Source organism: Camelus ferus, chromosome 12 (assembly GCF_009834535.1).
Source record: "Camelus ferus isolate YT-003-E chromosome 12, BCGSAC_Cfer_1.0, whole genome shotgun sequence".
In the NCBI taxonomy this organism is placed as follows: Eukaryota; Metazoa; Chordata; class Mammalia; order Artiodactyla; family Camelidae; genus Camelus; species Camelus ferus.
This window is the reverse complement of record NC_045707.1, coordinates 26,787,734-26,813,961: the sequence shown is the minus strand read 5'-3', so window position 1 is coordinate 26,813,961 and position 26,228 is coordinate 26,787,734. Positions and strand designations below refer to the sequence as shown.

General features: G+C 37.5%; 1 protein-coding gene across 3 annotated transcripts in view; it reads right to left on the bottom strand.

Annotated features, from left to right (window-relative positions):
• Positions 1-26,228, bottom strand: part of NELL2 (neural EGFL like 2) — a 287,493-nt gene that overhangs the window by 221,005 nt on the left and 40,260 nt on the right. For all 3 annotated transcript variants that reach the window (XM_032493267.1, XM_014564018.2, XM_032493268.1), the window contains exon 4: positions 16,394-16,544. In XM_032493267.1, the coding sequence (XP_032349158.1) occupies positions 16,394-16,544 (151 nt within the window). The remainder of the gene's footprint in view (positions 1-16,393; positions 16,545-26,228) is intronic.

The window sequence follows — 26,228 nt, the reverse complement described above, 5'->3', positions numbered from 1 at the left end:
CTCTGCACTTCTCGTTCGGTCCCTCCTCAAATATCTACCAGCCATCTTGACCGTAGGCACTGTGCCAGGCACGAAGAATGCTGGGAAAAGAGACCACGTCCAGGCCCTCAAAGAGCTTCCCATTTCATCACCTTCCTGAGCGGACACTCCCCTGGATGATAATCTGCTGTAAATGTAGGCCTTCTTTTTTCATGTCTAGGATTTCTCCATTTCTGCCAAGACTTTATATTACATCACCATACATTTTTATACTGTTTTCATATTTATTAGTTCTTATTACTCTACACTATCAAATCTAGTTACAAATGGAGAGCTTAAACATAAGCAAATTTTTCTCACTCTGATTGAACAAAACTCCTGCATTAGACCTTGGATTCTGACAAATTGGAGAATACAAAGATTTTGTCATTTATTTATTTCAGTTACTGGTTAATGGAAAATAATCAATTTTTTTAATGAAGAATACATGCATTTTTAACCATTAGAAATGTCAAAAAGTGAAAATTCAATAATTAGATGTCACAGAAGGCTAAATGTAAAAGCCCCTCAGCAAAATTTGCCCGGAAATATAACTTATCTACACTCTGATCTTGTTTTTATAAATATCTGTGAATTTTGGTTCAATAAATGCAACACTATATATAAAGCTATAAAGACAAAGGTAGAAAAGTTAGGCAGATCATCTGTATGGAAATGAGATATGATTTTCTCCAAATTTCATTCAGTATAGATGAATAATTTTAATTAAAGAAAAATACAGTAGTTAACTTAAAAATGCCTTACATAGTGACTGCTGATATGCACTTAAAATGAGATGCAATAAAGTTTGAATTACCATTTTTAGGGATATATTTTACATGACATGTGTTCCTCAAGTTTTTGACAGTACAAAAAATGAATCTGAGTTAGAATGAGTTCAATTTTCCATTTTATCACTTTACTCATGTCACTAAGAAGCAATTGTATCTGATACAGGTGGGAACAGTCAGTGGATATTAAAGCAGGTGAGTGAAGGTCTGATGAGGAACAGAATATTGGAATAAAATTGAACTATCTCCCCATAAAATACTAATCAAAATCAAAGGGAAAAATACTGTAGAAGCTGGTGGATCACCAATTTGACCAGGTGACCAACATTAATATCATCAATGGTAGAATGTATTGACATAGTATACCTCCAGATGTGGTCAACATCATTTCTGCTGTATTCCTCACAAGAATGCATGGCCTGAGTGATGAGGAAATATCAGATGGATCCAGATTGAGAGTGATAATATGGAATGAAATGACTATACTTCTGAGACCATAAAGTATGCTAAAACCAGGGAAAGACTGGAGCTATTCCAGGTTGAAGGAGATAAGATGTGACAACCAAATGCAACATGTGTTCAAAAATGGAATCACAGACCAAGAAGGAAGAAAGAGGTGTATCACCTCACACCAGTCAGAATGGCCATCATTAAAAAGTCCACAAACAATAAATGCTGAAGAGGGTGTGGAGAAAAGGGGGCCCTCCTACACTGCTGGTGGGAATATAGTTTGGTACAGCCATTACGGAAAACAGTACGGAGATTCCTTAAAAAACTGAAAATAGAGTTACCCTGTGATCTAGCAATCCCCACTCCTGGGCATATATCTGGAGAAAACTCTAATTTGAAAAGATACATGCACCCAATGTTCACAGCAGCACTATTTACAATAGCCAAGATATGGAAGCAACCTAAATGTCCATCAACAGATGACTAGATAAAGAAGTTGTGGTATATTTATACAATGGAATTCTGCTCAGCCATAAAAAAAAAATAGTAAAATAATGTCATTTACAACAACAAGGATGGACCTGGACATTGTCATATGAAGTGAATTAAACCAGAAAGAGAAAGAAAAATACCATATGATATCACTTATATGTAGAATCTAAAAAACAAAGACAAACTTATTTACAAAGCAGAAACAGACTCACAAACATAGAAAACAGACTTACAGTTACCAGGGGGAAGGGAGATAGGGAGGGATAAATTGGGAGTTTGAGATTTGCAGATACTAATTACTATATATAAAATAGATAAACAACAAGGTCCTACTGTATAGCACAGGAAACTATATTGAATAACTTGTAATAGCCTATAATGGAAAAGAATATTAAAAAAGAATATATATATATAACTGAATTACTATGCTGTACACCAGAAATTAACACAACATTGTAAATTGACTATACCTCAATAAAAAAATTTTAAAGAGACATTGTTTATATAGTTGGTGAAATTTCAGTGGGGTCTGAAGATTGAATGATTTTGTGGTGTCAATGTCAACTTCCTGACTGGAATGTCTATGATGCTTACACAGGGAGAGTGTTCTTTTTTCTGTTTTTTAAGAAAGTACACACTAGGGTTTTTAAGGTGATAAGGGTATATTGTCAGTGAAAGGTACACTGGAATAAGAGATAGAAGGTGATACGGAGCAATTGAGCTAAAAATGTTATCAATTAGGAATCTGGTAAGAGAAGATGTGGGAGTTCTGTGTCCTGTCTTTGTAAATTTGTAGGTTTGAAATTTGTAAATTTGTAGGTTTGAAATTATTTCCAAAAAGTTTTTAATTGAAAGCAATCATTAAAGTGGGAACTCTCCTGCATACAACTGACAGTGAGCTGACATTCTCAACAGATAAGGCATTCTTACAAATAAGTAAGAAAAATGGCAAGACTTCCATGTAAACATGGAAAAGGATATTTAGAAACTATTCATCAAGTCTCAGAGATGCTAGCAACTTACTAACAAGTATATAAAAAAGTACAAATTCACTAATATTCAAAGATCGGTAAATTTTAGAAATGATGGCCATTTTTCAGATGTCGTATTAGCAAAAATATTTTAAATATAATGCTCAGCCCGTCAAAGTGCATAGTTTAAGTCATTTGCAAAGTAAATTGTTTCCTCAAAACACGTCTTACTTCCCTTTTGGTGCTGCTCAGGGTATTTTTATTGGCTAAACTAAATGGATTTAAGCCAAAATATTCAGGGATTCATGTGTTCTGTGGTGCACCCAGCATCCTCAATAATAAACAGACATAATTTTTAGACCACCTAGAGTTTCAAATAATCAAAGGTTAAAGTACAAAGGAAACATGACAGCATGTCAATCGTCTCCTCCTTTCAAAATGCTCAATGGAAAAAAAATCACTAAAAAGAAGAAGCAAAATATGAAAGACTTTTATTCAACTATTATGAAATACATCAATACATCATTTCAACCACAAAAATATGACCCCCTGCCAAGATCAGTGGAATTCAAGTGTGTACACAATAGACAGGGAAGTAAGACTTCTCACGTAATGGAGATAACAGAAACCCCATGTCAATAAGGATGCCAAAATAATATTTTGCATGGACTTTGAAAAGGTACAGGCTTTACCACAACTACAAGAAATAACAAAACAAGTTACAAATAAGCTGAATTCTATTTCCTGTCACCTGATAATAAGAAAGATAACAAGAAAGATAATGCAGAAAGATCAAAATTTTCAAATGAACCCTTTGAAAAATGATTTTAAGTGACTGATCAAAGACCTAAAGAGCATTTGGGATGTTTCACACCGACATCAGAAGACTAAAAGGAGAAGAGTTTTAATACCAAAGAATTAAAATATATTACAACAATCCTTCAGCATTCATCTTGGAAAAGATCACTGAAATGTCAGTGCATATCAAGGTATGGCAGACAAAGAAAAGAGAGTTAAATGAACTTTGATGGCATCTTGAAAATGTTCTTATTATACTGAGTTGAATCCAAAAAACTCAACTTTCTTTCAGAAACAAAAGAGAGCACAATTTAAATTTAAATACTATGGAAGATGCTACTTTTGATATAAAACAGAATTGATTTTTCTGGTAATATATCAACCTAAGTCTTCTAAAAATTAGAAAATATAATGGGAAAATAAAGATCCCACCTGAGTAACAGCACAGACTGTAAGGTTCCTAACAACAACAACAACAAAATTAACACAATATGTATATGCCCTTTATGGAGATAATTATAAAGAAGACAAAAGTAGACAAGAAAGGAAATGGAGAGATAAGTCATATCTCTGAATTTTAAAACAATGAATACAGGGAAATTTAACACATATTAATCTATAAATGTGATATAATTACAATATAAATTCCAATGGAATTTTTTTCATGAAACTTATCAAATTGATTCTAAAGTTTATACCAAAGAATGAAGTTTCAAATGTAGCAAAAAAAATTCTGAACAAACAGGAAAAGTAGAAACCTGAACTATACGACAGCAAGTCTTATAAAACTACAGTAATCAGAGTGGTACGGTTCTTACTGCAGGAGTACAAACACATCACTGGAATAGAATACAAGGCCCAGAAGCAGACCTCAGAACTGAAGAAGAGTTGGTCCTACATTTGGCACTACAAATATGTGAGAAAAGAATGAGCTGTTGGGTAACTGGCAATGGGAACACCAGTTTCACCTACTGGATGCACTACATGAGCGTACCCAGATCTAAGTTCAAGTTGTCAACTTCTTTTTCTTAATAGGCAGGACCAAAAAATTATTCATTGAGTAGAGTGGGGCAGATTAAGATGGAAGGTAAAATACAAAGGTATCATTGTACCCTTTACAGATCTTAAATTAAAACATCAATAGTAAACTAATCAGCAGTATTTGCATTAATGCCTATGTGTTAGTATTCATTGCAGAGTCAAATTTTGTGCTGAGATAATAATCTCGCCTTCACTGAAACAAACTCTTCAACATTCCAAGAAGACTGTCCAATAACATCAGGAACAGATGACATTTTTTCTTACTCCCCCCAAAGTGCCCAAACTCATGTCAAATTTTGTTCTATTTTATATAGCAGACCATGAATTTCTCACAAAGGAAATTTTAAATTTTACTCTTTTCCTGGAATTTTCTAATTGGCTTTCTCTTTTCTTTGAGAAGAAAATTACATATTCTTTCTTCACCATGTCATTAACATTACCTCACCCTTCTACAGATTGAAATTATTGCTTCCACTGCATATCAAGAAAACTTTGCATATCAAAAATCACCATAAAGACTTTAAGGCAAATGAAAAATATGGATGATTGGAGTTAATATTCTTATTAAACAGTCACTTAGATCAATAAGAAAATGTGAAAAATCGACAATGTATCTAAATAGGCTATTTACAGAAGAAGACATATCAATGGCCAGTAAACATATGAGAAAATATTCAACCTCACCAACAAAGTGCTTTTCACCTATTGGATTGGCAAATTTTTAAAGTCACTGTTGAAGAAAGTGGTACATAGGTACTTTAAACTGCTGATGAGATTATAATAAGTAAAACCTTTCCGGAAATAAGTATTATATATATGTGTATGTGTGTATTCATAGCACGCAGAATTACACACACACTAAATTGGATAGGTATATCTATATTTACACCTCTATTCAATATATTTTGAATATCACCTATGAATACATCAATATATTATAATATCATATTTGAACAGTGATTTTTAATTTTTTTGCATTTGCACTTCTAAACTGTGTACACTGAAAAGCTATATTTATAATATAAAAAAACCTATTTATGTAATTGTATTACTGTTACAAAAATAAACAGACTGATTGATGAAATGGCAGAGAGAGCCCAGAAATGATTTTTAATACAAATATAGGATTGCATTTATGATAAAGAAAGATGTTTCAAATGAGGGGTGAGGGAAGAGTTAAATAGATGATGTTGGAATCATCAGTTATCTGTTTGGAAAAAATGTTTAAAGCTTCATTTCTTACCTACTTGATAGTAAATTTTAGATGAATCCAAGCATTAGATGAAAAGGAATCTGTAAAAAATATATTTTAAGAAAGGAAGACTAACTGATTTCAAGATGAGAAAAGTCATTTTTAAATAAATAATCTACAAGGAATAAATTCATTGAAATAACAATTAAATAATAAAAACACACATGAATAAGAAGAGAACTGTAGAGACAATGCTTTGGGTAAAAAGGCTGGCTCTACCACTTACTAAGTGTGAGAACTTAAAGTCAACTGATTTAAACTCTGTGTCTAAATTATCTCATCTGTGAAATGAGAATAACAGTTGTTATCTCACCGGATTATTGTGAGGGACTGGATGGAATAAATGAAATAATTTTAGCTCAAGGATGTAAAATTACAGGACAATTACAATTAAAATTAATTTAATGGGCAGGAAGCAAAACAGAAAAAATAATTATAAAAAATTTAAAAACGATGACACATAGGAAGTCATTAGCCAAGATTATATAAACAATTAAGAAAATAACAATAGAAAAATAATGCCTATAAAAAGAATGTATAGGAACAGCAAAAATGAACAGCAAAATTATCTTTTAAAATTCAATCTCACTAGTAACCAAAGAAATGCAATATACTACGTCCCGACTCAAAATGGAAAAGATTTATTTAATGTGATAAAGCTGTTTTAGCCACAGGGAAACTCACATTCTCCTACTTGGTCTGTGGAACTTTACATTGGTACAAGATTTCTTGATGGTAATTAATTGGACATTGGGTATTTTTTTTAATCTTTTTTTCTGAAATACAGGAAAAAAACACTATTATAAACAGTTAGTAAACAAATTACATTTCTTGGAATTTATCCTAGAAAAATTCTGGGCTAATGACTGAAAAAAAAAATCTTCATTCATTTCAGTATCATTTCATGAAGATTCTTTTTGAAGCATGATTAGATAGTAAGTAAATCATTTAGTCAGAAGCTTTTCACTGGAAGGCAATCAGGCAGAGCTACTGTTCCCTAAAATTTAAACATGTCAACATCATCAAAAGTTGTGAAAGAGGCAATAATAAAGTCACAAGTGCTTATCAAAGGGAAAAAAAAGAACTAAAATAACATTCTGAAACTTTTCATTCTCAAGTGAAGAAAGCAGTATTTAGAATCTTTTCCAATTATTAGAAATATTTTTTAATGCTAGGAAAAAATCTTAAAAAATTAGTAGCGAACTGATCTTTGTAGCTACATGGGCCAGTACAGCCAAGGTATTGGTATTCTGTCATGTGGAGTGAAGAAAGTAGATAATGAGGTACAAGACGGATGTGGATGCAACAGAAGGGTCTTGTAATGGTCTAAGATATTTGAGGCCCGGTAAGTGGACGAGGTCAAAACAGGAAGGAGCCTAGACACACCCCTGGCCCTCTGCATCTCTGTCCGCGGAGGTGAACACCCTAAATGTGTGATGCAGGCGGGGATGGCTGGTTAATCCCTGGAGGCAGCAGAAGCCACCAAAGGATTTTCTGTTGCCCCTACAGAAAGAGTGGAATGCTGACAGGAAGGAGAAGAATGCCTTGCTTCTTCAGCAGGGAAAGAGATCTGTGCTCCATGAAATAACCTCTATATATTAAAACGTGAAATTGACACAACATTGTAAACCGACTATACTACAACAAAAAAAAAGTGTACTTCCTTTCATCACTTCCCCTATATACAAACTTGGTACGTACAAGTAATCTGAGAAATCCTATTTGCTTGCCGGGTCTTAACTTTGAGTTTCTTTGATGAGCAACTCACTGTGCCCGCCTTGTAATGATAACGCGTACACTTAACCACATGCAAATACATATTGCAACTTTTCTAATCATAAGGCATTAAAATACACGTTAAAGATGCAATGTGGTTTGAGATAAATAATGACATAGAAACACACTTCAAGAGAATCAAATACAAGTTAAGTTTTTTAAATTATACAGAATTGGGGTTTAAAATTTTAATTTATAAATCCTATTATTCTTAATGTTATTTATGAAATGCAACCAAAAACTAAAGAGTGTAGTAGCTGCTATGTCAGTCTGTTCATTTTATCCATAATATGTAGTCATCTTTTTAATTCGGAACCATTAAGCCAAGCAAATATTGCCAGTAAGTTTATCTTTTAGTTAGTAATATCAAGAAAGAAATGGCTTAATATATGGCAAGCACTCACAAATATCAAGACTTATTTCACCAGCCTCATACATAAAGACATTCTTACTCACCCAGAATGTACAATAATTAATGCTAAGAAAGTAGGAAAAAATCTCATTTACTTCACCTCAAGTTTATTAATATAGAAGATGATGGTCAACTGCAAAAGACAACTTTGTATTTATATATAAATCTACTGCCACAAATTATTTCCATGTAGGCTATTTGAAAACTATTCAAAGTCAGAAGCATAAATAATATTTAGGTATCAAAAAAAATCCTAATAATAACCTCATGAGAATCTATTTATATGCCTAAATCTCAAGACTATCTTAAGTAAAGAGAAGTGTTATAAAGCACAGAACATACGCTAGGGGGCTGTGCCAAACCTCTAAGGGACAACAAAAAGATTTTATTTATCCTGAAGAAATTGCAAATTTGTAAAAGTAAGAAAAAAAGAACAAAATTCTTTCAGAATTTGGGGAAATTTTCTCATTCATTTTTACTCATAAATATACTTCTGCTTTTCAAATGAGCCTCTACTGTTTTCCTATTTCTCTTCTTCTATATTTCTTGCCCAAATAGATAAGTGAACCAATATCTTAGAATTATTTCTTTGGTCTTCATTTTTTTTCCTTTCAAGACACAATAGCCAAAAAACTATAATGATGAGAAGACTCCTTTGATCTGCCTGTGTCTTAATGATTTCAGATATAAAGTACCATATATAGTTACTTTACATAACTGTCTGTTGTTTCTAGGTAATTCTCATGTTAGCATTTCTCTGCACTAACAATGAAATATCAGAAAAGGAAAGTAAAAGACAGTGTTGGCTACACACACACAGAAAGTCAACAATCTCTTCACTGTGCTCACGCGAAGTCTGTAGTCCACTTTTAAGTATCAGCCCTGACTTGCAAAACACGATTTGAAACCAGCATCTCAGGTTGGAAGGCCTAATGAGACTGCTCACAGCGCACCGAGGCGCTGCTGGTGAGGTTCCCGGCCATTTCATAATGATGTCACTTTGTCTGAAGCTGTGTTTCAGTACCAAGATTTGACTTAAGCCCTTTTCCAATCCTGAGATATTGTGATATCTGCCTTTCCTCCTGCCATCTTGCTCTCAGCTCACTTCAGACACCCCAGAACCCAGAGCCTGTCCATTAGTCTCGTATGTCCAGTCCAACAAAGTTGTGTGATTAGGTTTCCAGCTTTCACGCCGTGGCCGAGATGCTGCTGTACAGCTCATTACAGGTGTCATTATTCTCTAGGAAGTTGACTTACAGTCGTTTCGAGGCAGCGGCTACCAGTCAGAGAAACCCTCCAGTCTAGAGCTAATGATATTCAGGCTAGATTAGGCACCCTGCATCAGTACAGCAGTTTGAACCTTCTCCAGATCCTTTGCTCCAGCCTGGTAAAACCTTTGTGATGTCATTGACAATTCCCGATGTACTCATGATGCTCTTTCTCTTGATCTTTCATTCATTTCTTTATCCACAAAATATTCATTTAGCATCTAATTCTGTACTACAGCACAGCAGGTGAAATGGGGTGTGCAAGTTTAATGCACAATCCTTTACAGCAAAAAAAGAGAAATCTAATAAAAATTGTTATCAACTACATAAAAAATTTCACACAAAAACACAAGTACACCTGGGAAAAGGATTAGAAAGCCGCACCCCAGAGTGTTATGGTGGTTATCTCGAGATGTCAGAACTACAGGCAGTGGTGCAGGTGAACCCTGGCTCTTTGTTCTCTAGAGAAACAATTCTCAGATATTTGTTCATTTATCCATTTGTTTAGGAAAGACAGAAGAAAAGAAATGTGAAAAAAGTAAAGGCTCATTTAAAAGGAATATTTATCAATAAAAATACATTTTTTTAAAAAAAGCTCTGCTTTGTAGCATTTGATGATTTCCATGACCCACCTCAAGCTACAACAGTAATGTCAGACAGCTCACAAAGCTTCAACTCCGGTCAGCCAGTAGGAGCCCGCCCCAGGACACTGCTGATTGGCTGAGAGACATCTTCTTCTTTATACTGTTCTTATCTTCAAAGCATCTTTAATAATAATAGTGGTTTGCCCCCCCCGGGACAGAAATTAGGTGGCCAAGGACGGGGGTAGAGGTAGACTTTTTTCCTTTATATCCTATAGTGCCTTTTAAATTTTGAACTACAGGATGTATTACTAATTTGTTCTTTAATTACAATTTAAATGTTTAAAACCTTCAACAAATACTTATTACAATTGCGATCGAAGGCAGTAAATTATATTTTAATGTCTCTTATGCAGTTAATACGTATGTATACATGTGAAACATGTAAATAACAAGGCAAGACGTTATGTTAGAATGCCAAAAGGAGGGGCCCAAATTTACAAACCGTGTGGAGGAGGAAATGAACATAAACGGGAAAGGTCAGTAAAAGCTTCGTGGAGATGTGAGTGAAGTTCTGAAGTGTGTGCGGCATTTGGACGAGCAGAAAGAAAGGAAGGGGGTGACACACAGATGATGAGCAGACTGGCCACTGTACTCGGCATTTCTACTCCTACAGAATGATACCACTTCCCTCCATCTCCGCCAGTGCCCAGTGCCAGAGCTGACCTTCCCCACGGCCTCTATCTCTCAGACTTCTCCCTGCTTCATTCGGCATCAGAGCAAGCTTCACGACAGCCAAACATCTTAGGATAGCTCACTCCCATCAATACGCACAGAGATGAGACTGAAGCCAGGGACTGATGGGGGCGGGGGGTGTTTCACATCATCTCCAGTAATTAACACTGATGGTTACCTAGGGTTTGTTCAGTAGCCGGCACTCTGCAGTCAAACTCACAGAGCCTAATCCTCCTGCTGCCCTGCGTCCTACCACGCAGGCAAGAACTTGCAGTCAGCTGCAGCACCGTGATCTCACTCAACTCACTAGCAACTAGGAAATGTGCTTCCTTCGGCATGGGGAGAGCTCTTTCGTGAGTCAGGATGGACCTTCAGACAGCTGGACCTGCACCTAATCACTGCCAGCAAAGGATGACAGATCCTTGTTTATTTTGATGGGCATGTTTCAACATTTAACTGATTTATAGCTAACCATCCCATGAAGCACATAAAGTCATTCACTTTTCCAGGCACATATTCTGCAAACTGGTTTATCTTCATGAATACCCCAGACAGTTCTGCTGATCAAAATTTGACATTTTTTGGATAGTGAGTTTGGCTTATTTAATGACAAATGTGAGAATTTGATTACCCCTGTTTTAACTTGCCTCCAGTAATGGAATGCTATTTGGTCATTAACAAATAGATTATAAATGAATATTTATTGGCATAGGAAAAGCATGAAAACACTTGGCTAAAGTTTTAAAAGCTATAAAATATTATTTACAGTATGATTCAATCTTTTAAATAACGTATCTACACACTTTGAAGACATTCATAACTGGAAATATTAGAAACTATCCGTACAGGAGTAAGAATACAGATGATTTTACGTCCTTCTTTGTGATTTTCCTAATTTATAAAATTCACTACAAATACCATGCATCATGTTTAAAATCTGTAGCATAAATTAAAACCTCCACATCCTAGAGGATCCATCCACTAGTATGTGAGAGCAGGACCCACACCACATCCTGAAGAGAAGCTTGGCCCTGCCCTTGGGAACCGCCCACTTCAGCCACTATAGCCAGATGCGGGTGCCTTCTGTTCAGGTGTATCTTTGCTGGGCTCCTCAATTTTTATAATAAAATGTCACTATTTCCTCCAACTCAATTGCTGTTGAAGTTCAATGCTTGACTCTCACTTAATTGCCAACAAAGAATAGCCGCAATTCGGATATTTATCAGAGAAGTCCAACTTGAATGCAGTATTATTCTTAAGAGCTACACTGAGGAAAGCAGTTTAGATGGACTGTTGTCTGAAGGACATGGTATTTTATCAGGGTTTCACATAGGAAGTGCTACTGGCATTTTGAGCAGTAAAACTTGGTTGTACGGAACTTTCGTGCACACTACGAAGGGCCTCAAAGACAGTCTTACCTCAAACACCTTCACACCTAGATGCACGATACGGGTATCACTATAGGTTTGCGTTTTCAAGGTGCACGGTGGCCTGATACCACCTGCTGACATGAGGGCCTCTGAACTTGTTTCTCTAAAAGCACTCACAACATTTTGCCATAGAAAGTTATAGGAGAAATATGTCTGTGGTCTCAGAACCAAGACTAGTTGGGAATCATCTAACTGCAAGGAAGGGAGGGTACAGCTCAGTGGTAGAGTGCGTGCTTAGCGTGCACGAGGTCCTGGGTTCAATCCCCAGTACCTCCATTAAAATAAATAAATAAACCTAATTACCTGACCCCCCCCCAAAATAATCATCTGACTGGGTTCCTATTTTTTCTTTGCCCTGATTTGCATATTTCATTTTATATTTATCTTATTGTCCTTTAGATACCTCTAAAACCACCTAAATTTTTTTGTTAAAAAAAAAGCGGAGAATACGTAAGTATTCAGGAAATGATAAAACTTAAGAAATGGGAGCAAATAAGACTAAGGAGAGAAGGATAACTTCAGCAACAGTAACAGGAAGAAAAAACAATATAAGCCATAACACAAGGTCTGTGAGGGTGATAGGTTATAGAAATCACAGTGGACTGGTGAACACACCAGACTCGAGTCAGAATTACACTGAGGAAACAAGTCCGCCAGAGGACAAATACTGTATGATTTCACTAATATGTGGTATCTGAAAAACAATAAATAAACATAACAAAACATAAATATAGTTATAGATACAGAGAACAAACAGATGGTGGCCAGAAGAGATGGGGTCTGGGGGAGGATAGAAATAGGTGAGGGAGATTAACAGGTACAAACTTCCAGTGACAAAATAAGTGAGTCACCAGTATGAAATGCACAGTGTGGGGAATATAGTCAATAACCATGTACTATCTCTGCTTGGTGACATCTTAACCAGACTTACTGTGGTGATCGTTTTGAAATGTATGGAAATAGCAAATCACTATGTTGTGCAGTAGGAACTAATATAGTGTTGTAGGTCCATTACACTTCAAACAAACTCATAGGGAAAAAAAAAATCAGATTTGTGGTTCCCAGAGGCAGGGGATGGGGGGGGGGGGTTGGCTGAAGGTAGTCAGTAAGTACAAACTTCCAGTTACACGATACATAAGTACAGGGGTGTAATGTACAATGTGATAAATATAATTAACACTGCTGTATCTTATACATAAGAGCTGTTAAGAGAGTAAATCCTAAGAGTTCTCATCACAAGGAGTATTGTTTTCCTATTTCTTTGATTTTGTATCTATATGAGATGATGGATGTTCACTAAACTTGTGAGCATCACTTCATGATGCATGCACGTCAAGTTTTTGTGCTGTACACCTTAAACTCACAGTGCTGCATGTCAAGCGCATCTCAGTAAAGCTGGAAGGAAAGAAAAGAATCGGAAGAAGTGGGTTTGGGTACTGACTCTGTCAGTAACTAGGTAAGTGATGCTGTGGAAAAACAGGCAGAAGAGAAGCTAGTAAAGAACCTCTCATAGACACTTCGAGAAGGCACAGCACAGATCACACTACCTGCGTTCAAACCCCACCTGCACTTACTCTTGGGGACCTTTAACAACCTAACCTCTCTAAGGCTTGTTTTTCTTATCTGTAAAATGGTAATGAAAATGATCTTGTCGTAGAATGAGATTTTTGCGGAATTTTTCCTATCGTATTATCAAGCACTTTATATGAATGTACAGGTGAGGAAGCTGAAGTTGGGAAGAGATAAGTAATTTGCACAAGGTCACAAAGCAGTAAGTCTCAGAGCTACGCCTGGAATGCGTGCAGTCCATCTCCAGATGTGCACGCTTAACCACTATCGAATATTGATGCTAAAATGAACTAATGCATGGAGTACACCGAGCACTGTGCCTGGCACACGGCGAGCCTTTAATAATTGCTGACTCATTAAGCAAATGAAAAGTCCCTTACAAGTCTAAATGATCTTTTAATATCATAGAAAACCTACCCTCTATCTCAAATATGGTTTTCATTTAGGCAAACGTCATCAAACTTGTAGGTGATACAAAGGAAGAATGAATAAGTAAAACAAGAAATTGCAGAATGAATATTAAATTCAACAAGAGTAACTAGAAAGCATGGGAGCTGAGCTCAGAGATCTATGTATAAATACACTCATCATGATGTTTGTTATTAAAGTTTAAAAAGGAAATGAGTTAAATATCCAAAAGCAAAAAGGTGATCAAACAAAATATGGCATATCTACACACACAGATTAAAAAACCTGGATTAAAATATGACAGAATTTCACCGTTAGTCTTCTTTTGGTGACATGATTTGTATGAGTGTTCCTATTTCTTTATGACCCTTAGTTTTCCACATTTTCTACAATAGAAATATATTGCTATATTAATCTGAAAAAATAAATATTCTTTTTAATTGAAATAAGTCAGTATAAAGCCTTACATATCACTTTAACAAATCTATTTTATGAAAACAGTAAGAAAGGGTCTGACAGCAAATCTCCCTTCAAGGATCTATTTACCTGTAAAGGTCGGGGATTTCAGTGGTCCACATCCTTACTATGAGCTAGGTGCTAAATTTTTTTTCAAACTATTTTAATAAGTATCAGATGGAAAGTGCATAGATTACTAGAAGTCCATGTCGGTCAAGCATTTGTAGAATTAATAGATTCAACTCTAGGGACCAACAAAAACATTGACCATCTGGGATGCACACAGATGAGGGCAGCAGACCTAGTGACGTGCTGCTGATCAAGTCTCAAGAAGAGCAGATGGAGCACGCAGCTCTGGTCAGCCCAGAGGCAAGAGGACCAAGACAGACAGGAGGCTGCAGGAGACATCAAGTACGTGAGAGATGTCATCTGGGAGAAGGTTGGGTGAGTTCCATGTCCCTACAAATGAGTAGTGGGGAAAGTCACAGGGCAGAAGAATGGAGTGCCCAAAATACAGGGGAAATTTCCTAGTGAGCGGAAATAATCAGCAATAAATCAGGCTGCTCTGTAAAGGAACGATATTCCTTTACTGTGTGGGAATCATGTTGCCTGAAGACCAATTAAGAAGGGCGGGGTCACAGTGCTGTCAGCAAGGAGCTCAACCGATTTCCGTCACCTGAAGACGAGGACCAGAAACAAGCACGGGGAAAAGCCCTAGCGAACCCTTGGAGATGGACCTCTCCCTTTTCTTGCTCTGTCTTGAGGATCCTAAGCCAGTAACTGGATGAGTGTAGGATGGAACCCCCCTCTCAAACACAGGCCAAAACCTGGGAGGAAAGAAACCCCAGTGAGGGGCTTGAGAAGTTATGCCAATCCACTGGGGCTAAAGATGGAATTAGATGGGGTCTTAAATCCCTGAGAGTAACCCAGGTAGCATGTGATCAGGAACCCCGCTCTCCGTGTCAATTTGCTATATTTTGTTCTCCACTTATATTTGCTTCTGTTTGCCCTTTAGTGTTTAGCGAAGATCTGCCAAGTCCCAGGCAGCCCTGTCTCTGATAAGAGATCTCTGCCCTCACCTGAGCAGGACCATTAAATCCGCTATATATGTAAAGCACTATATTTATACATGTATAAACTCCTTGATCTTCACAACAACCTATGTGGGAGGTACTATTACTATCCTCATATTACAAGTAAGGAAATTGAGGCACAGAGAGGTTATGTGATTTGCCCAAGGTCCACAGACGGTCATGAAGTGGATATTTAAAATATGAACATGAAGGAACTTTCATGGTCAGAGTAGTGGCTAGTCTTTCAGGAAGGAATCACTTTAAGCTGTTTGATATTATTTGGTAGCAATTTATATATTTGCTAAGTGGCATGCAAGAATTTTTTCTCTCCTCCTTCCTCCTCACTACTCCCACCAGCTAGCCTAATCATGCTTCTGCATGTGCAAGGAGCTAGGAAATGTTAGACAGCATTCTGATTCAACACGCATCCAAGAATCCAGCTGTAACTGCTGGTCTAAGAAGTGCACTGAAAAAGAATCTCTGTCCGTGATTAAAATGCTAAGACTTTAAACTTTAAGCTCAGGCAGTATCCTAAAGAAAGAGAGAATATGATATTTTTGTGGCTAACTGTTCACCAATTAAGAAGAAGTATGTTTGACTTTAACACTGAGGAAGACATCTCGGGAGGAATTTAGTCATTAATAAATGTGTTTTAGGAATGGTGACTTCTGTGTGCTCTTAGCAACATCAAAAGCTCCTTCTGCTTTTAGGCTGATCTCAATTACTTGTGTCTGTGGTTTTGCATAATGTAGCAAAATTCTTCTTGCTGTTTTAAACCAATCATGCATAGCTTGCTTTTGTTTACTCCTCTTTAATGTGTTGATTTAACCATATATGATAAAAACACAGGGAACTCCAGCAGCCACACGTACCTGTGATCCAAGTGGTGAATGGAGAGAATCACTCCGGAATTTAAGTGGGTCTGTTTCAGGGTCACCAAAATAGTAAATTCATGTTTATTTCTCAGCTTCTGAAAAAACCGTTCGGCTGTAGCAGTGGATGCTTTTATACTTCTGGGAGTATCTGAAAAAAGAAGCATACAGTAAATAGACTAGAATTTGGCTTTATAAAGTATCTTCTCCATGCAACAGCTTTCAGAAAACATTATCGAGTAATTGCTGAAAAATACCAAGTTCCAGACTCCCCTGGTAAAAATCTTTCAAAAAGACTTTTTGTTACATATAATACAGGACAGTAAAGCACATGAATTACTGAGCCTGTGTTTCAAGGCTCTTATTTTCAAAAATGCCTTTGAGGCAAAGAATCAAAGAACCCTGTTTGAAGAAGTGAGCGTCCAAGTTTTCTCCTTACATGCTTCCTATATCCTAGACACCACAGCCTCACGGTCAGTGACACGGTGCCAACAAGGAACAAAAGAAGGTCCTTTGGAGAATAGTTCCTAAAAGACCACAATAGTGCGGTTTAGCTTTCCTGACACCTCCTGACAGAAAACTGGATGTAAATCTATGTGCCACCTTCCACACTGATATCTGTAGCCAGAAGGCTTGCTATAAATAGGTTTTTTAAAAGATCATTGAAATTAGTCACTCTCAGCCTTCTGTGCAATGGATGAAAAATTAAGATCAAATTATCTTACCCTATTTTGGAAAGAAATACATAGAATTTAATTCCCACGTCCCTCTCCCCAGGCTTAGAGAAAGCTCAGACAAGAGATTGAACTGGGAGAACAGAAGGTTTTGCGCCGCACTTTCTTCTGGTTTAGTCTTGCATTCCAACCTCTGGACCCAGAGGATGCGGAAGAGATAGCAAAGGATAGAACTGGATTTAGTGGACAGGAAAAACCTATCATTCAGGCCAGCTGCTAACACAGCCTAAGGCTCTCCTAATTCATCGAGTGTGCAAAGGATTGCTGGGAGACAGAAAAACAGTTTCTGTTGTTATCAAATCATCCCCTTCTTTTCCATGCTTTAGACTAGCTAGGCCAGATAAAGAGTTCTCAATGTGGAAAATACTGGCATTTGGAGGGAACAATCCTTCCAGTGGAAGACTGTCCCATGCACTGCAGAACACTGAGCCCACCTGGTCCTTGCCCAGTGAATGCCAGTGGCACCCGATCCAAGTCATCGTGATGACTCAAAGTTCTCCCACACATTTCCAAGCATTCCCTTGGGAACATTGCAGCAGAAATCAGGTCAAGAACCACAAGTGATGAAACAGAGATTACAGGATGAATCCAAAGTTCTCTGCATTTCCAGTCCCATAAATTTATGGAATAAAATGTAATTGCCTGGTCTGTGTCTATCCCTGAGGATGCACAGACATGGAGAAGCCCTCAAGATACCCATAAAATAGAGGAAGGGACAAATAATCCCAATACAGGGAAAGAAATGATATACATGTAGGACAAAGTGTGGCTGGATTACAGAGGGAAAAGTAGCCAATACTGTCTGGAAGGAAGGATCTCATAAAACAGATGCATTTGATCAGGAGTCCAGCAGGTAAAGAAGAGAAGGGAAAGCTTTCCAGTCCTAGGAATAGCTTGCGAAAAAGCACAGATGTGTGAAAGGGCAGGACATGGCTGAAACAGCAAAGAGCAGACACTGGAGGATGGGGCTGGGTAGCAAAGCTGGACAATGCAGGCAGGACCTTGTGTGTCAATGTAATGGACGAGTTGTTTCTGTCACCATTATCAGTTTATTCTCTGAAAAAATAAGGAACAATATCTCTTATCTACCACGGAAAAACGATCCCTCCCCATTCTTAATCCATAACTTCCTCTATATGAGAAGGACCCTGACCAGTCAGAGCATCACCTACTCCCATCCACAGTAACTGATACAGGAGCAGGCACCCAGTCCAGGGCAATGAAGTCAGGCATGGGACATCTGTTCAAAGCTAAAAGAAAAAGAAACTCTCTCATTTCCAAAAAGAAACATCCTCAGCTGCACTCAACATACACAACTCAGAAGCATCACAATAATCTGCAATTTCTGCTACAGTAAATGTAGCAGTTTCTCCCCAGACTCCATTAGAGTGAAGACAGACTGTGGAGACAGGCCAGACAATTCCTCCAGGCTCCAAAACCTTCCGCTTCCTCAAGCAGGCAAACAGAATGTGATTCTGTGCAAATAATTTATCTGGTATTAACTTTTCATCCACTCCAATGTATATACAAGTGACTCATTCACAAACTTCATTACTTTGTTTTAATTTGATAGATAAAAGAAAATTAAAATTAAATTATAAATATTTATTATGCTCCCTCCCCTGCCCCTTTCCAGGCAGGTGGAGTTTGAACAGCATCCTTTGTTTGGCTGAGCTGGGTGACAGGGATGCAAATGAGAGAAATAGAGGAAGGACCACATTGAATAGAGAAGTGATGATCAGAGTCACAGAGAGATGCGAAGGTGTGGCCCAGGGAGCTTAAGCCCTTAGAGTGAAAGAAAAGGAATTTAGAAATGGTGGCAACTGCCTGACAAGGTAGAACTTTAGAAAAGAGATGCTTACAGAGGATTTTTAGGAAGCTTTGTCATTTGGTATGCAAAGGACACCGTCACTAAATCTCTCTATTATTCTCCATTGATTCTGGAGCCAGATTTGTGGGAAGAGTTGAGAGATACTATTATTTTTGTGGGGTTTTGTTTGTTTTGTTTTGTTCTGTTTTCAGATGAAATGACATGTGAAGACTGACCTTACGAAGAAAAGAAGAAGGATCTAAAAAAATGGATTACATTTGAGTATCGTTGGTAAAAATGTAAGTCATCATGATTGAAAACATGATGAAGGTATGTGTAGTTGAAGGGAAACCATTTTTTAAACTGGGCAGCCTGCATTTTGGAAAACTTTCTCTGGTAGCCATGTCGGAGTTTATTTGAAGAGAGAAAAGAGTGGAACACAGAGAAAACTCTTGAGAAACTTTGGCAATTCAGGTTGAATTGAATTCACTGAATTTTTTGGTTTTTCCCACATTTTAAACATCACATTTTGACATCCCTAAATGCCCTTCCCCAAATCAAACTGACCTTGTGGGCTCTCAGCAGTGATGGGGGTACAGTGCTCCTGCTCCTCACACTGACTGCCAGGCACTTTGATTCATGAAGCACCGAGTGAATCTGGATCTCTGCACTGAGATGCTTAAGGAGAACTGCAGGATGGAACCATCCTCCATCCCACCAGGGTGGTAAGTGGGGTCCTACAAGGTCTCCATCCAGATTAGACTGAAGCTATTCACTCATGCAGGGACACAGTTCAGGACACGATCTCTTGTCCGGTCTAACCTCTCCCCCAAGACCATTACCTTCCTATTTTGCTCCCACTATGGGGGTTAAGGTGTACTTGCAGGAAGGAGGAACCCTCCAGCACAACCCTGGTCAACAGAAGCCCCATTCAGCTAATGCTGTAGAGATGGGGGAAAAAGATATTCTTTTTTTCCATCCCTAATTAACCAAGTTCACTGCACAGAGGTTTAAAAACTGAGGCTTGCAAGAATCTGGCATCCCCAGCCCAGGGGCCCAGGACACAGGTGAAGATAAGTTACCCGAATGTGACAGACAGAGCACCTACAGGAAGTGTAAGTCATGACTGCACCATAATTTTCAGCTTTCTGTCCACAGAACACCATCTCCCACCAACCCTAATGTATTGTTCCCTTTAAAAACATGTTTTTCAAGAATTCATTAAGACTGAGTCTGGGAAGGACTTGATGCAGGCCTGAACTCTGGGAGTAGCTCAGAAAAAATGAGGAGGAGAATTCAAAAGATTTTTAGAAAGCAGAATTTGGTCACTGATAAAACACCTGCAAAAGGCAACAGAAAGGGAGAAAACCGAATCCAAAGTTTCTAGCTTGAGAGAAAAAATGAAAGAAAGGCAGTGGGAGCACAGTGGTACCCAGATGGGATTTCAGTTTAGAAATGGTCGTTCTGAGGTCATTTCTGAGGACGTGCATGTGGAAGTCCAGTAGGAGGCAGGACTACAGAATCTGACCTCAAGAGAGAGGTCACAGTTGGCCATATGGATGCAGAGGTCATCGGAATATGGCACCTAAAGCCATAGGAGGGCTTGGGCAAATCATGGAATCACAGGAGCGAGAGGAGGATAAAAGGATGGACCATAAAGACACTACATTTGCAGCACAGCAGGGAAAACACATATAACTCTATACATGTACTATACATAACGCTGCACATCTGGTACCATGAAACACTTGTCCTTCAAAAATGTGTAAATAATATATTTTCCCCTTTGAACCCACATTCCATTTTATTCTCACAAAGCTTGACAAGGGCAACGATTACTACTGCCTTTTTCAATGTGAAAAGCAAGTCAAAGAACAATCCTGTGATTCACCCAAAGGCACCCGGCATGCTAGATGTGTAATGCGGATGATAATTTCTGGTTCAGCATTCCTTCCACTAAATTGCACTGCCTCCTGAACGTGGCACCCTTATCTGTGCTCAATTGCCACTCACAAACAGAGGCAAATTCGAGAGTACCAACACAGAAAATAATCCAGAAAAACAGTGATTATATAAGATAATATTTTTAGTTTCTTAAGTGACTCGCTTAGCAGTGATTTTAAAGAAAGGTCACCTTCTCCATTTGCATTTCTGCTTCCCAGTTTGTAAAGTTAGCATTCCTGCCTTTGCTTTTCATCTCAAGGATTATATAATGTTGGGGGAGACTTCTGTGGTTCTGTGCATTATTACTAGAAAACAGCTCTAGTCCTCACCAGAAAATCAAGTCAAAGAAATCACCATGTGAGACTTAATTTTACTTGATTTTTGTTATCATTTCCATTTTCAAGATTTATAATTAAGTTCAGTTATTTATTGAGCAATTTTTGAGCAAGATCTGCTGTTAGGAACACATAAAAAAATTAAGTGTGGTGGTTATGAGAACCAACTGTGAGCCCAGAATAATGTGGCTCCAATGCCAGCTATGCAGATGACGAGCTGCACTCCGCATTAACAACACCATGTGGTGGCTTTTAGGAGTAGGGATACATTATTATTAATCTTACAAGCAATGAGACTGTAGAACCCACTAAAAAAATCAGAAGCCATAAGACCCTTGTGGCAACTTTCTGAGCTTACTTTCATCCTAAGCAACCCAGGTTCAGCCACAAAGTATCAGTTTCCACTGATGACAACTGACATAAAAGTTTCTAGCAATCAAATTATTCTGAAGATCAAATCCTGCCTGCCACGCTCTAGTTTCTAGAGAACTGTGAATGATCATTCTTTTATGGACAAAAATCCAAGTCAACTGACTTTCTTGTCAAAGAAGGGCTGGGAAGATCATCTGAACTGCCTCTTCAGAGAAAAACAGGCTGAGAAAAGGGGTCTTTCAATGTTACTCCGAAGCCTTACAGAAAACTTACCAGCACGCGCATGCTGTATTGTCTTTTTAATTCGAGAACTGCTCAAGTTTAAAACAAAACTTTGTTTCAGTGTTTTCCGTTTTTATTGTGTGCAGAGCCTAAAATTCCCACTAAGAAAACAAGTGGTGTTTTAAAGCAGTGATTAATAAATAATGGAGCCGCTCAGGAGCAATTACATCAAAATACTCATTTTCAGTCATGGGACTACCGGGATGGAGTGATGAGTTCCTATGTGGCTGCAGTAACAATTTCTAGGGATTTAAACACTGTGCCATGAACTCCCCACATACACAGTTTAGGGGAGAAAGGAAAGTGAGTGAGGGTGAGATGGAGAGAGAGACTGGTTCCGTTCTAAACTAGGCTATCGCTTAATGCCAGGATATACGTGGTAGCAAATATGGATGCTTACTGAAAAAGAGTCAGAGTGGAGCTTTTTAAGTATCTTTAGTGCATTAGTAGTAAAAGTAAAGGGATTTGGGTAATTAGTGCATTAGTAAAAGGGATTTGTCCATCTTCCAATAACAAAGAAATCGGTAAGAAATCTTTTCTTCTTTTGCACTTAAACTGCATCACTGCAACTGCCACCATGAATCAAATGTGCCTCTGTCCCCTGACAGGTTTCTGTCCCGCCGGTGGTGTGTAGAAACCTAAATTGATTTCCCGCCACATAACCAGACTAATAAAAATACCATGTGCAAATTCAATTATAAAAACAGTCTAACCTCAGGCTGACTTAGAATGTTCCAAAACTCACCAGATTACCTTCCTCCCCACCCCAGTCTCTATGAAAGGTTGTTGTCTTCTAAATTCAGGTTAGAAATATATGAAGTTAGAACCACTATTACAGTTGGCGTCCACTGCTCTTACCCTCCCTTCACTATATCCACGCCTTTACAGCACAAACTTTAAAGGCAAAATAATGACAATTTTAAAAGCCATTCAAATTTGATTAACACCACGTATACAGTTTGCCAAGTCCTTCAACATAAACAATCTCATTTCAGCTTCACAGTAACTTTAAATAAATGGGACTATCAGCTCCACAGTAATAGAAATTACAGATGAGGAGAAAGAGACACAGAGGAACCAAGACACTGGAGATTATCCCCATAAGCGGCTCAAAATCAAAGCTGATTTCTGTCAACTTACTCTATCAGGAACTTGTTGGTTCAAAACTTCGGGAGCTTCCTGAGTGCAATCTGAAACTGGCCCCATACACCGCGCGCAAGGCGAGACAGCAGGAAGAGGCAGACCACTCCAGGTTGGTAGGTGGCCAGTTTAGCAAGCAAGAGAATTTATATCCTGGGCTTATCTTGGGCGGCTACAAGTCGAGTAGATCTCCAGACCCGCCCACCAGAACTTTAAAAGTTTACAAAGAGGCCTTCCTTCACTAGGTTCAGTCACATATACCATCCAGACGGTCTGAACAACACATTGTTCTCTCAGGCTGTGTCTTTGGAAAGGGCTCCCACTGTGGGAACGGTGGAACATACATTTCAAGGATGGGAGGGGCCAGGAGCCTCCAATTACCCGGGTCCAGCTCCTGGGTCAACTGGTGGTCACGTCCTCTCTATGACCTCCTCCAACAGACCGACCAAAGGCACATATGAGAGGATGTAGGAGTGAACCTACCAAGTTCAAGTGTCACAGCCAGAATCCCCACCCAGGCCTCCTATTATGACAGGAACACGACAGGAGCACACTCTGGAGAGGAGACAAACCCTCATTTTAAGTTAGCTTTCATAAAAAATATATTCTGAAGACAAATAAATACATTTTTCTTGATCTTTGGGTCCTTTTGGATTTTTCAAATCTGCATAACTATTCATATCATATAATCTCTCAGCTGACACTCAAAACTACTGAGATGTAAACCGCAGTAAATTTTAAAACCAAAAGCTTTTTAAAAAGATAATTCTCACAACATTGTAAAATGATTATAACTCAATAAAAAATGTTTAAAAAATAAATAATAAATAAATAAATAAAAAGATAATTTTCAAGTAATTCTCCTTAAAAAGTTATTGGGCAAAATGTATGAGTAATCTGCAACTTTTTCATCAACAAATTCACATCTAATGACGCCACATCCTCACAGTTTAGACATCTATTATACCCGTTACATTACGAGGTCCGGGGAGTGCAAGGTCATACTCCTAGGAAACCAACTTGGAAATATCCCTTTGTTAAACCCCAAAACAATTTCAAAAGTGTCTTTCAAATCTGCAATTAATTATAATTTGACTCAATGCATAATAAACACTTGTAGCTTCATGTATTATTTACAAAAATGTTTGTTGGCTTAATGTTGTGAATACCTAACCGCATAAAAATACACATACATACATGAATATGATCAGAGACATAAGCATTCATGAATGAATCAAAGAAACAAAAACAAATAGTAGTTCTACTCCTGGATTTAGTAAAAAAGTCATTTACGACTCAAAATGTTGGAATTCTCATTAATAAAGTATAACAAAATGTAGTCAGGATGTAGGGGGCTACAAATAATAAACACCTCTATGCTGTGAAGCTTAAAATTAAAGTGTTTTTATCCGTAACAGACATAATACAAGATATTAAGATTATTCCATTCTGTTGTTTTGCTCTCTGGCTAACAAGTGACTTTCTGAGGATAATTGGCTTCCGAGGTACATTCTCCTTCAGACAGAGCAGTACTGGTCAACCAGTCTAAGTATTCTGGTTTCGTTCACTGTTATAATCTGCACTGCAGATTAAAATTAAAATTGGCACCTGAGTTTACAATCCGATTAGTGCTTTTGGCTAGTGGTTAGCAGTCCCTCAGAACCTCACCAGTGAAGTTACCAGCTGCTTTGTTACCAGCAAAATTAAGGAGGTAAACGAGCCGAAACAGCATTCCTCTTTAATCATCTCTTTTCCCAACTGCAATACTGCTCGAGAATAAGATCAAGTAGGCAGAAATACTAAGCAAATAAAAGGGAATATGATGATTGATGACAATGACGATGATGATGATGCTAATGGCGACGTCATTCACAGCTTTAAGAGACTGGCTGCATTCCTGCTGCTCCTGCCTCCTTACCTATGGAGAGCAGCCTCAACAAAATCATTTGAACGTATGTCGCAGATTTAAGAATCAGTCATTTGCTAGACCTTTATTTAAAGCGGCTCAAAATTACATCTGACTCTACCCAAACTGAATGCATACAATGCGTTATCTAATATCCTGAGCCAATGTCTTAAATACATAAGGAAAATTAAATTCATGGACTGTCGTAATTTACAAAACACGCTTCTGCCTTGACTAAAACCATAGAAAACCTGAATAAATGGATCGTTTGAATTTCTTTTATAATAAAAAAAGAAGAAAGGAAAAAAAGTTGAGTTTTCACTGGTCTTACCCTTAACAGTAGATGAAAAGGCTCAGCTGTACCTTCCTATACTGATACAGTTATGATGGGTGAGGTTTTGCTTAAATTAACAAATTACTTACCTTAATAGTTAAGTGTACAAATTAATCAATTAGGTAATTTTTCTCTTTTGTAAATTATTCTATATATAGTACCTAGCTATGTCTTAACTAAACGTATAATTACTCTTTGTAAAATGTTCATCTATTAAGAGAGTAACTAGAAATTCAAAAGAAATATATATAAATTAAATTTTTAGGTAAAAAGTGAATCATAAGTCATTCATTTATTTTCTTTGAGGTCTGATCAAATACTCATACAGTCCCTGAAATGGATAAGAGAGAAAAATATATATGTACATTCAAAAAGCTGGTTATCTTTTTATCCACATGTTTGCCACTGTTTGGCTTGGCTTTGTAGATTTATTAGTGTAAAAAGAAGGAAGAAAATATACAGGATCAAGGTGAGACTTTTATTATATGTCTTCAATATTTCATTGTACCTATTAATTGATAAGAATAGGAATAGGGATCTATAAGGTAGTTTTACATCTATAAAATGTGAAGGTTATAAATTGTGCAACCTCAGATTGCACAAGCAGATTCTAACAGACTCTTTGCTGAATAGCCAAAGAGACAGTACTGGTGCCCCATCCATTATGCAGAGCTGAAGTGCTGAAGTACACAATTTCATCTCCCACCTAAGAGGCCAATTTGACCTGAGACATCAATTTTTGGAGTTGCTTCTGCTTTTATCCTTCTTTAATTACAATAATCAAATTATTTTAGAATAACAAGACACCAAAGTATCAGTTACTTGTGATTTATCACCCTATCAAAATTGTGCTTTTTTTAAAAACAATTATTATTTTCACTGCAAGAAAGAAAGCAGCATTATAAAGAACCAAAGGACATGGGACTCAGTAAAATCAGTTTCTCAATCCAGAGTCTGAGACATCAGGCCTAAATCAAC